Source organism: Pseudophryne corroboree, chromosome 1 (assembly GCF_028390025.1).
Source record: "Pseudophryne corroboree isolate aPseCor3 chromosome 1, aPseCor3.hap2, whole genome shotgun sequence".
Taxonomy (NCBI): domain Eukaryota; kingdom Metazoa; phylum Chordata; class Amphibia; order Anura; family Myobatrachidae; genus Pseudophryne; species Pseudophryne corroboree.
The window spans coordinates 139,019,060-139,032,016 of NC_086444.1; the positions used below are offsets into that span (position 1 = coordinate 139,019,060).

At 43.6% G+C, this 12,957-nt stretch overlaps 1 protein-coding gene across 3 annotated transcripts in view; it reads left to right on the plus strand.

The window, feature by feature from the left end:
• Positions 1-12,957, plus strand: part of SGTB (small glutamine rich tetratricopeptide repeat co-chaperone beta) — a 142,103-nt gene that overhangs the window by 97,448 nt on the left and 31,698 nt on the right. For 2 of the 3 annotated variants that reach the window (XM_063963222.1, XM_063963219.1), the window contains exons 4-7: positions 1,678-1,777; positions 3,905-4,009; positions 6,537-6,675; positions 9,195-9,257. In XM_063963222.1, coding sequence (XP_063819292.1) covers positions 1,678-1,777; positions 3,905-4,009; positions 6,537-6,675; positions 9,195-9,257 — 407 coding nt within the window. The remainder of the gene's footprint in view (positions 1-1,677; positions 1,778-3,904; positions 4,010-6,536; positions 6,676-9,194; positions 9,258-12,957) is intronic. The other variant, XM_063963226.1, reaches the window with a different exon arrangement.

Here is a 12,957-nt window from a genome sequence, read left to right on the forward strand (position 1 = left end):
TACTGGTAGAATTGGACAACGCACTTATACTTGATGCCAGTCGGCAAATATTCCGCTGTGCATCATGCATATATAGAAATGCATCTTTTAAATGCTCTATAGGCAATAATATACTATCCTTATCTAGGATATCAATATTTCCAGTCAGGGAATCCGACCATGCCAACCCAGCACTGCACCTCCAGGCTGAGGCGATTGCTGGTCGCAGTATAACACCAGTATGTGTGTGAATACATTTTTGGATACCCTCCTGCTTTCTATCAAGGCACCAGCCAATCAGCTCCTAACTGAGATGTCACAGGCTGTGTTTGAAAAATGGCAGTTAGGAGCTTATTGGCTAGTACTTTTTCACTCTCCATTTTATCACTTTCCAAGCGATGATGCATCTAGCCCTAATTCTCAAATTAAGGGAGCTTGGGGTAGGGGACACTATTTGTACTTGCGTGAATAATTGGCTGTTCAATAGGGAACAGCGAGTGGGGATTAATGGGATGTTCTCTGAATGGGCTCCAGTGCTCAGTGAAATACCACAGGGTTCAGTACTCGGACCATTGTTGTTTAATATATTCATTAATGACCTAGGAGAAGGACTGGAAAACACAGTATCAATTTTCGCAGATGATACTAAGCTATGTAGAGTAATTAATTCAGACAAGGATGTTGAGTCTCTTCAGAATGACTTATCTAGACTTGAGGTCTGGGTGGATAGATGGAGAATGAGGTTCAATACAGACAAATGTAAAGTTATGCACTTTGGGACTAAGAACAATCAGGCAGCCTATAAACTAAATGGGGAAAATATAGGGATAACGGTAGTTGAAAAAGATTTGGCGGTGCTCATCGACAATAAACTTGGTAGCTGTACACAATGTCAAAATGCACCAAAAAAAGCAAATAAGGTGTTAGCACGGGGACTGGAGACAAGGGATGAGAGTGTAATCCTGCCACTGTATAAATCATCGGTGCGGCCACACCTGGAATATTGTGTACAGTTCTGGGCACCTCACTATAAAAAAAAAAACAATCTTGGAGCTCAAAAAGGTTCAGAGGCGAGCCACCAAATTGGTTAAGGGGTTAGAGGCACTGGATTATGAGGAAAGACTTAAAAGGTTAGATTTGTTTACACTGGAAAAGAGGCGACTGAGAGGGGACATAATTAATATTTATAAATACATTAAGGGACAATACAAGGATTTATCAAACAATTTGTTTATAAAAAAAAAACACTACATAGGACACGAGGACACCCACTGAGGTTAGAAGAAAAAATAAAAACATACACAACGGAGAAAGGTGTTCTTCACAGTAAGAACAGTAAAGATTTGGAATTCTTTACCAGAGGAGGTAGTAATGGTGGACTCGATAAATAAGTTTAAAAATGGATTAGATTAATTCCTAGCGGAAAAAAATATCCAAGGATACAGCATTTAATTAAGATTAAAAAAACAAACAAATAAAAAACATTTATTATACAGGTTGAACCCATCTGTCTTTTTTTTCAACCGTTACCTCAGCAACTATGTTAACTATGTAAGTTTCCGATGTAAGAGCTGAAATGTGAAATAACCAAACTACTGAACCGATCATGTTAAATAAAGCATCTGCACTGTAAATAATGCAAGAAGACGTGTACGTATTAGTATGTGCATGAGAAACTAAGGAGCATCTTCATTCCAGGTAACAATTACATGAAGGAGCAGAGCTACCAGGCTGCCGTGGATTGTTACTCGCAGGCTGTGGAATTGGATCCAAACAATGCTGTGTATTACTGCAACAGGTAGTATGCTTCCACAGTAGTATTATCCATGTAAATTATGTTCTTCATTGCATAGAGACTTCAACGCATGTATTGTATATGTATGATATTTCTAAATACTTTGAAATTGGAAGTTTATTGAAACATGAATAAAAACAGAAGCCTCTAATATAATGCACACAAGCAGTACACATATGAAGTGAAAAAAATACACCCATCTATACACATGTAAGTGGTTAGAGTTGGGCTGGTGAATATGTGTAACAGTATAGAGAATAAGCTGGTCACTGGTGTCACTCGTTGTGGATCTGCGTGTTGTGAAACTGGGGATCCGGTCTGAAGATCGACAGTGTCTAGGTCGACAATGTTTAGGTCGACCACTATAGGTCGACAGTCACTAGGTCGACATGGATGGAAGGTCGACAGGGTTTCTAGGTCGACATGTGCTAGGTCGACAGGTCTAAAGGTCGACATGAGTTTTTCACATTTTTTTTTTGTTTTTTTTGGATTTTTTCATACTTAACGATCCACGTGGACTACGATTGGAACGGTAAAGTGTGCCGAGCGAAGCGGTAGCGGAGCGAAGGCACCATTCCCGAAGCATGGCGAGCGAAGCGAGCCATGCGAGGGGACGCGGTGCACTAATTTGGGATCCCGGTCACTCTACGAAGAAAACGACACAAAAAAAAAAAAAATTCCTCATGTCGACCTTTAGACCTGTCGACCTAGCACATGTCGACCTAGAAACCCTGTCGACCTTCCATCCATGTCGACCTAGTGACTGTCGACCTATAGTGGTCGACCTAAACATTGTCGACCTAGATACTGTCGATAAAACGAACCACACCCAGGAAACTGTTGTCACATTTTGTGGAACTGCGGAGAGTCCGTCCACTTGTCACACATTGTATAACTCTGTTGAGTTTGGTCACAGTTGATACACATTGTATAACTAAGCAGTCTAACCACAGTTAGTTCACGTTGTTGAATTCAGGGCAGACTGAACACAATTATCAGACTTAATGGAATCTGGGACAGTTTGGCCATAGTTATTACACATTGTGGACCTCTGGCCCTGATCCAGGTTTGTTGGCAAAGCAATAAAGCACACAACTGTACAGGTGGGGCAGTTGTAACATGTGCAGAGAGATTTAGATTTGGGCGGGTTATAGTGTTTCACTCCCACAATACTCCATGAACGCCTCTGCCTGTCAATCAGCCAGAGGCATTCGCACTGCTGCGACCCAAGCGCATTTGGTGGCTGCACACGCGGAGGACGGTACCTGCACATGCGCACTGCTGCCAAGGATGAGGTTATTGCCGTCGCATTGCTTAGCGATGCAACCTGAATGACCCCCATAGACTGTAAGCTTCCCTGGGCCATTGACTAGTATGAATGATTATACAAATTCTGTGAAGAGAGATGTGTAATATATTCCTTATATTTATACAGCTTCCTCAGACATTAGTCATCTGGGTTGGCACAGTTTTAGTTTTCTTTAATGTGCACCCTTATAAAACCCTTTCTAATTTGGCTGTGAGTACTTGCATTATGTCCACCCTAACTCCACAACCTTCAACCTACGGACTCGCTGTAATTAATTTGCTTGATCTGAGTTTCCATTATGATATTAATGAAGTTTAAAGTACTGACGGCTACTCTATGTCCGCCACATGACATATATTTGTATTACCATTTCTCATTTGTAATTTTTTTTAATCTCTTTTGGTCATTTGTTTTAGGCCGGGTACACATGACTGGCAATCTTGCCGATAGTCGGGACGAATTCACTTCTTCCTGGACCATGCAAGATTGCCCATACTCAGTACACAGTGTAATGAATGACAGCGCCATACCTCGTTCCATCCTTCACTACACTACAAAGCTGCACATACGATATCGTTAGATTGACCGTGCAGCACAGAGTACGCAATTGAAGGTACACACCAGGCGATCAGCAAGATTTGTCATTCAATATGACAAATTGTGCCAATGTCATTCTAGTGTGTACCCGGACTTACGTTCATAGACACAATTTACTATATAATCACACAAATGTACAGAGATTCAGTAATATTGTATCCTGTTTATTAAATAATTAATTCCTTTTATAAGTCCGTCCAGTTGACAATATTATTTATTTCCAGGGCAGCTGCACATAGCCAGTTAGGCCGCCATAGTGACGCAATAACAGACTGTGAAAAAGCTATTTTTATTGATGCAAAGTACGGCAAGGCCTACGGGAGAATGGGGTAAGAGACCGTTTAACATACCTTGTTTTCAGCCTGTGTGGCCTGTGGACCATGGGGGTCATTCCGAGTTGATAGCTCGCTAGCTACTTTTAGCAGCTGTGCAAACGCATAGTCGCCGCCCATAGGAGAGTGTATTTTCGCTTTGCTAGTGTGCGAACGCCTTTGCAGCCGAGCCCAGCAAAAACATTTTGTGCAGTTTCAGAGTAACTCTGGACTTACTCAGCCCTTGCGATCATTTCAGTCTTTTTGGTGCCGGAATTGACGTCAGACACCCGCCCTGCGAACACCTGGACATGCCTGCGTTTTCCCCAACACTCCCAGAAAACGGTCAGTTGACACCCATAAACGCCCTCTTTCTGTCAATCACCTTGCGTTCGGCTGTGCGAATGGAATCTTCGCTAAATCCATCGCTCAACACCGATCCTCTTTGTACCCATACGACGCGCCTGTGCATTGCGGTGCATACGCATGCGCAGTTTTGCATTTTTTTACCTGATCGCTGCGCTGCGAAAATCGGCAGCGAGCGATCAACTCGGAATGACCCCCCCCCACAATGTCTGGTACCAGATTCTTTGAACATTATACATTCTGTATGTTGCATCCTTACCATTCTATACAAAGATATCCGTACCTAAAACAGAACTACATTAATGACATAACATATTTGTGAGGGTATGGGGTCTGAAAGGCGATCATACATAGCATAGGCTCTTAAACTCAGTCCTCGGGACCCCGAACGGTTCATGTTTTCTATGTCTCCTCACAAAATCACAAGTGAAAGAAATAATGCTAGCTGTGTCTGTTTTATAATGTGTCGGTGAGTAATGAGTACACCTGTGCACCTGCTGGGTGACCTAGAAACCGTGAGCTGTGTGGGGTCCAGAGGACTGAGTTTGAGAACCACCGATATATAGTGTATAACATATTTATAAGCTAGACTGATAACTAAAATAAATCTCTGGTACAATAGATGGCAAAATCTACAGAGTCCTTAACAGATCTTTGTTAAGAGGAAAAAGGTGGATTATAACATTTCTTGAGTTCTCACTGCTTCATTTATATCCTGTATCAATCATGGCGCTGGTTTGTGACACACACAAGTCAGTGAAAATGTCCATTATACAAAGTTATCCTCTTCCTTCTCGTTTTGTGCCATTTACTGTACCAGGTAACTTTAATGATCTCTGCACTGCTGTGTCATTAGGCTCATTGCAAGCATTCTTTGGATCTCATACATGGGTGTATTTTAAAATGTGACAAGTCACAAATCCATAGCCTCCATTCATTACCAAGAAGGAAATGCTCAGAAATAATTTTCCATTAGACACAGGCATTTTTGTGACAAGAACAGAACAAATATATATAATAATCTGCTAAGGTCGGTCCCCTTTTCCACTAGCTCCTTAAAACACGGGTAAATGCGCGGGGGCGCGCATTTACCCCTATTTTTCCCTAGTGGAAAAGGGCCCCCCCTGCAAATTCCCGGATCAAGTGATCCGGGAATCCTACCCGGGTAGCTTGCCGGGTTGAACACGTGTTCAAACCGGTAAGCTGTCTAGTGTGAACGGGAGCCGTATGGGGGAACAGCGCTGGGAAATCAGTGATCTCCCAGCACCGCCCTGCCGCGTCACTAGCAGCGTCACCAACCCGGCAATGTGCCGGGTTGTGAGCGCTGTGTGAAATGGGGCTGTAGCACGGGTCGCAGCCGTGTCAGGCGACACGGCTGCGACCCGTGCTACACAGTGGAAAAGGGGTATTAGTCGCATCACATTGTGACCAAAGTGGAATTTCGACCAAAAATATACAAAATAAAATGCTTGGTGCAAGCAGAGTTTCACGGAACGTGGGGGTAATTCTGAGTTGATCGCAGCAGCAAGTTTGTTAGCAACTGGGCAAAACCATGTGCACTGCAGGGGGGGCAGATATAACATTTGCAGAGAGAGTTAGATTTGGGTGGGTTATTTCTTTTCAATGCAGGGTAAATACTGGCTGCTTTATTTTTACACTGCAGTTTAGATTTCAGTTTGAATACACCCCACCCAAATCTAACTCTCTCTGCACATGTTGCATCTGCCCCCCCCCCCCTTGCAGTGCACATGGTTTTGCCCAACTGCTAACAAATTTCCTGCTGCGATCAACTCAGAATTAGGCCCATGGCACGGCGAGAGGGGTGATTGCAGCAATAGTGTATGAAGACACAGCTGTATTTTGTGATTGCAGCAATAGTGTATGAAGACACAGCTGTATTTTGTGATTGCAGCAATAGTGTATGAAGACACAGCTGTATTTTGTGATTGCAGCAATAGTGTATGAAGACACAGCTGTATTTTGCACTCAAAATATCTGTATACTGTATTGCTATTATTATTTTTTTTATAACAAAGTAAAATTAAACACAGTGTGTACTTGTAAAGAAGAATATGAGAGCGCTGTACATTGGGCGTATTCTCCTATTGCGCAAAAGGTGTGCATGTTACCATACAAACACAACAATCCGTGTTCTCTTATTACTGCTGTTTCTGTGCAGGCGAGCCCTGGCGGCATTGAGTAGATATAAAGAAGCAATCAGCAGCTACCAGAAAGCCTTGGATCTAGATCCTGACAATGAATCCTACAAATCTTATTTAAAGATAGCAGAACAGAAACTCAAACAAGTGCCCAGTCCTGTAAGTCTGTTTCCCCTCATACTTGCACAGCGTTTAGCAATAAGTCACTTTATTAGAGCATTTCTGTATGTATGCATCCTTGCATTGGAACGGTCATGTCTTTGGCCCTTCTGGCTAAGTCTTTAGTGGAATGTGGGGGATGTAGTTACTGTAGTTTTGCAGAATTCAAAATGTCATCAAGCACAAGGGGACAGCAGTATGTCGACCGTAACATGCTGACTGGGTTGTAATGCGCTGTACAGCATCCTCACTGCGTACGCTTGCTTTACCATCATGTTAGTTCTAAAACTGTCACGGTTACGATCGCATTGCTATCATTTTGGGTTCGCCATACTGCTGTTCCATTTGAGCTTATTAACATTCTGAATGTAAATAAGCTACACCCATCCCAAATATGGAGTACTGGTCTTTTCTCGTCATCCCTTAGACATGACATTCTGCTTTATTTCATCCAGAAATACAGGTTCCACAAAGTGATGCTAACCTATGATTAAACTGCTAACATGACAACTATATTACAGTGGGGATTGAAAGTTTGGGCACCCCAGGCAAAAATTCATTTTAATGTGCAAAAAAAAGCCAAGGAAAGATGGAAAAATCTCCAAAATGCATCAAATTACAGATTAGACATTCTTATAACATGTCAAAAAAAGTTTGATTTTATTTCCATCATTTACACTTTCAAAAGAACAGAAAACAAAAAATGGCGTCTGCAAAAGTTTGGGCACCCTGCAGAGTTAATACCTTGTACTGCCCCCTTTGGACAGCTGAGACCTGGCAGTGTCATGGATTGTTCTCAATCATCGTCTGGAAAGACCAGGTGATGTCAATCTCAAAGGTTTTAAAAGCCCAGACTCATCTGACCTTGCTCCAACAATCAGCACCATGGGTTCCTCTAAGCAGTTGTGTAGAACACTGAAACAGAATAGTTGATGCTCACAAAGCAGGAGAAGGCTATAAGAAGATAGCAAAGCATTATCAGATGCCCATATCTTCTGTTCGGAATGTAATTAAGAAATGGCAGTCATCAGGAACAGTGGAAGTTAAAGCAAGATCTGGAAGACCAAGAAAAATATCAGACAGAACAGCTCGCAGGATTGTGAGAAAAGCAAGTCAAAATCCACGTTTGACTGCACGATCCCTCCAGGAAGATCTGTCAGACACTGGAGTTGTGGTACACTATTCCACTATAAAGAGATACTTGTACAAATATGGTCTTCATGGAAGAGTCATCAGAAGAAAACCTCTTCTACGTCCTCACCACAAAAATCAGCGTTTGAAGTTTGCAAATGAACATATAGACAAGCCTGATGCATTTTGGAATAAAGTTCTGTGGACCGATGAGGTTAAAATAGAACTTTTTGGCCGCAATGAGCAAAGGTACGTTTGGAGAAGGAAGGGCACAGAATTTAATGAAAAGAACCTCTGTCCAACTGTTAAGCATGGGGGTGGATCAATCATGCTTTGGGGTTGTGTTGCAGCCAGTGGCACAGGGAACATTTCACGAGTAGAAGGAAAAATGGATTCAATAAGATTCCAGCAAATTTTGGACGCTAACTTGATGCCATCTGTGAAAAAGCTGAAGTTAAAGAGAGGCTGGCTTCTACAAATGGATAATGATCCTAAACACACCTCAAAATCCACGGTGGATTACATCAAGAGGAGTAAACTGAAGGTTTTGCCATGGCCTTCACAATCTCCTGACCTCAACATAATTGAAAATCTATGGATAGACCTTTAAAGAGCAGTGCGTCACAGACAGCCCAGGAATCTCAAAGAACTGGAAGACTTTTGTAAGGAAGAATGGGCGAAGATACCTCAAACAAGAATTGAAAGACTCTTGGCTGGCTACAAAAAGCGTTTACAAGCTGTGATACTTGCCAAAGGGGGCAGTATTGTTTTCTGTTCTTTTGAAAGTGTAAATGATGGAAATAAAATCAAACTTTTTTTGACATGTTATAAGAATGTCTAATCTGTAATTTGATGCCTTTTGGAGATTTTTCCATCTTTCCTTGGCTTCTTTTTGCACATTAAAATTAATTTTTGCCTGGGGTGCCGAAACTTTCAATCCCCACTGTATAATAGTGGGTCCTGCTATAGTGTATGCATTATAAGGCATACAGTACACTGAACTGTAAATTATTATGAATATTATAAATCACCCCCTTGTTGGATGTTGAAATACATATGTAGAGGTTTCAGCAGTAATAATATTCTAAGTGGTGATAAATTATAAGATTCTTCTATATACATATACGACATCCTGTCTGTAACTTTACCTGAGGACACTCCAGTTAGACGGTGAAGTGTGACAGTGCTGATAACAGATAACAATAGCTTGCACTCAGCTGTATAGAAACTTATACAATGCCAAATATTTATAATCCTATTAAGACAGATTAATATTTAAATATATACATAATACGTGATGGTTCAAGATCTTTTTTTTTTATTTATCAAAATGTTTTTATATTTTTTACTTCCCATTTATAAGCAGCTTTTGTGTTTCTCTTTTGTAGACCAGCGCTGGATGGGGATTTGATATGGCCAGCCTGATGAATAACCCAGCCTACGTCAGCATGGTGAGAGATTCCTGTACTGTAGCTTTATAACGTGCCATGGAAATCATTTTACTAACCATCATGAATAGAAATCCGCTGCTTTTAGCACAACACATCTCATTCGACTCTGCTAGCACCGGGCATCTTTTGTGTGTCTTTTTACCTGCAAATGCGTCTTAGTTGCAAAGCAATATGACTAGGACGCATCAGGAGACGGTACTGATTAATTTGATATGCGACACTTGTATATCTGTGTGCGACTGAGCCTGATCTGTGTACAAAGTGCTATGATGGCGCGCAGCTGTAGCTTGTTTGCACGTCGGTTTCCATTATACTCCGAATACAGACTCAGTCGCACACAGATATACAAGTGTCACATATCAAATTAATTAATTAAACAGCACTGTCTCCTGATGCATCCTAGTCGTATCGCTTCGCGATTTAAGACGCATTTACAGGTAAAAAGAAGCAAATAAGACCTCCGGTGCTAGTAGAATTGCATGGGTCCTGTCAGCTCACTCACGGCAGATCTTAGAAGACCTCCAATGGGACCTGAAAGCAACAATATAAATTAGTAACACAGCGCCAAAGCGCTGGCAGTATAACGTTCAAATAGAATAGCGAACAGGCGGTTAAATATAATTAGTTTAGGAGCCACCACTGGTATCCAGAAAGTGGTGACCCACTGGTCCCATCTGTACCCCCCGCAGGGCAAAGCACGTGGTGACCCCCGTTAGCTGTTGCCCACTGCTGGGATACAGACATTGTTGTGCAAGTTTTACAGGAGACCATCGCTGCTGCAAAGCATTTGCCTTGCCAGTCGGACACCCACGTGCTTTGGGCTGAGGACCCGGTAGGAATGGTCTACCTACTATTTATGTATCTAGTGAGCTCAAATCTATTCAACATAGTCGGACTTACATATGAGGGACTAATAATGCTGTGAAAATGTATACGTGACATAACCTGCTTTCTCTATCGTCCTTGTGGATGCTGGGGTTCCTGAAAGGACCATGGGGAATAGCGGCTCCGCAGGAGACAGGGCACAAAAAGTAAAGCTTTCCGATCAGGTGGTGTGCACTGGCTCCTCCCCCTATGACCCTCCTCCAGACTCCAGTTAGATTTTTGTGCCCGGCCGAGAAGGGTGCAATCTAGGTGGCTCTCCTAAAGAGCTGCTTAGAGAAAGTTTAGCTTAGGTTTTTTATTTTACAGTGAGTCCTGCTGGCAACAGGATCACTGCAACGAGGGACTTAGGGGAGAAGGAGTGAACTCACCTGCGTGCAGGATGGATTGGCTTCTTGGCTACTGGACATCAGCTCCAGAGGGACGATCACAGGTACAGCCTGGATGGTCACCGGAGCCGCGCCGCCGGCCCCCTTGCAGATGCTGAAGTAAGAAGAGGTCCAGAATCGGCGGCTGAAGACTCCTGCAGTCTTCTAAAGGTAGCGCACAGCACTGCAGCTGTGCGCCATTTTCCTCTCAGCACACTTCACACGGCAGTCACTGAGGGTGCAGGGCGCTGGGAGGGGGGCGCCCTGGGAGGCAAATGAAAACCTTTTTGGGCGAAAAATACCTCACATATAGCCCCCAGAGGCTATATGGAGATATTTAACCCCTGCCAAGATTCACTAAATAGCGGGAGACGAGCCCGCCGAAAAAGGGGCGGGGCCTATCTCCTCAGCACACAGCGCCATTTTCTCTCACAGAAAGCCTGGAGAGAAGGCTCCCAGGCTCTCCCCTGCACTGCACTACAGAAACAGGGTTAAAACAGAGAGGGGGGGCACTGATTTTGGCGATATTGAGATATATATAAAGATGCTATAAGGGAAAACACTTATATAAGGTTGTCCCTATATAATTATAGCGTTTTGGTGTGTGCTGGCAAACTCTCCCTCTGTCTCCCCAAAGGGCTAGTGTGGGTCCTGTCCTCTGTCAGAGCATTCCCGGTGTGTGTGCTGTGTGTCGGTACGTGTGTGTCGACATGTATGAGGACGATGTTGGTGAGGAGGCGGAGAAATTGCCTGTAATGGTGATGTCACTCTCTAGGGAGTCGACACCGGAATGGATGGCTTATTTAGGGAATTACGTGAGAATGTCAACACGCTGCAAGGTCGGTTGACGACGTGAGACGGCCGACAAACTATTAGTACCGGTCCAGGCGTCTCAGAAACACCGTCAGGGGCGTTAAAAACGCCCATTTACCTCAGTCGGTCGACACAGACACAGACACGGACACTGAATCCAGTGTCGACGGTGAATAAACAAACGTATTTCTCATTAGGGCCACACGTTAAGGGCAATGAAGGAGGTGTTGCATATTTCTGATACTACAAGTACCACAAAAAAGGGTATTATGTGGGAGTGAAAAAACTACCTGTAGTTTTTCCTGAATCAGATAAAATAAAATAAAATGAAGTGTGTGATGATGCGTGGGGTTACCCCGATAGCAAATATTGGCGTTATACCCTTTCCCGCCAGAAATTAGGGCGAGTTGGGAAACACCCCTTAGGGTGATAAGGCGCTCACACGCTTATCAAGTGGCGTTACCGTCTCCAGATACGGCCGCCCTCAAGGAGCCAGCTGATAGGAAGCTGGAAAGATATCCTAAAAAGTATATACACACATACGGTGGTTATACTGCGACCAGCGATCGCCATCAGCCTGGAGATGCAGTGCTGGGTTGGCTTGGTCGGATTCCCTGACTGAAAATATTTTATTCATATAGAGCATTTAATAGGATGCATTCTATATATATGTACGTGAGATGCACAGAGGGATATTTGCTCTCTGGCATCAAGATAAGTACGTTGTCCATATCACCCAGAAGATGTCATGGACACGACAGTGGTCAGGTGATACAGATCCCATACGGCACATGGAAGTATTGCCGTATAAAGGGAAGGAGTTAGTTGGGGTCGGTCCATCGGACCTGGGGACCACGGCAACAGCTGGGAAATCCAACCTTTTTACCCCAAGTTACATCTCAGCTGAAAAAGACACCGTCTTTTCAGCCTCAATCCTTCCTTTCCCATGAGGGCATGCAAGCAAAAGGCCAGTCATATCTGCCCAGACATAGAGGTAAGGGAAGTAGACTGCAGCAGGCAGCCCCTTCCCAGGAAAAGAAGCCCTCCACCGCGTCTGCCAAGTCCTCAGCATGACGCTGGGGCCATGCAAGCGGACTCAAGGTGGGGGGGTAGTCTCAAGAGTCTCAGCGCGCAGTGGGATCACTCGCAGGTTGACCCCTAGATAGTACAAGTATTATCCCAGGGGTACAGATTGGAGAGTCGAGACATCTTCTCCTCGCAGGTTTCTGAAGTCTGCTTTACCAACGGCTCCCTCCGACAGGGAGGCAGCATTGGAAACAATTCACAAGCTGTATATCCAGCAGGTGATAATCAAAGTACCCCTCCTACAACAAGGAAAAGGGTATTATTTTTCCACACTATATTGTGGTACTGACGCCAGACGGCTTGGTGAGACATAGTCTAAACTGAAATCTTTGAACACTTACATAAAAGGTTCAAATCGAGATGGAGTCACTCAGAGCAGTGATAGCGAACCGGAAAAAAGGGGACTATATGGTGTCCCTGGACATCAAGGATTACCTCCATGTCCACATTTGCCCTTCTCAACAAGGGTACCTCTGGTTCGTGGTACAGAACTGTCAATATCAGTTTCAGACGATGCCGTTTGAATTATCCACGGCACCCCGGGCCTTTTA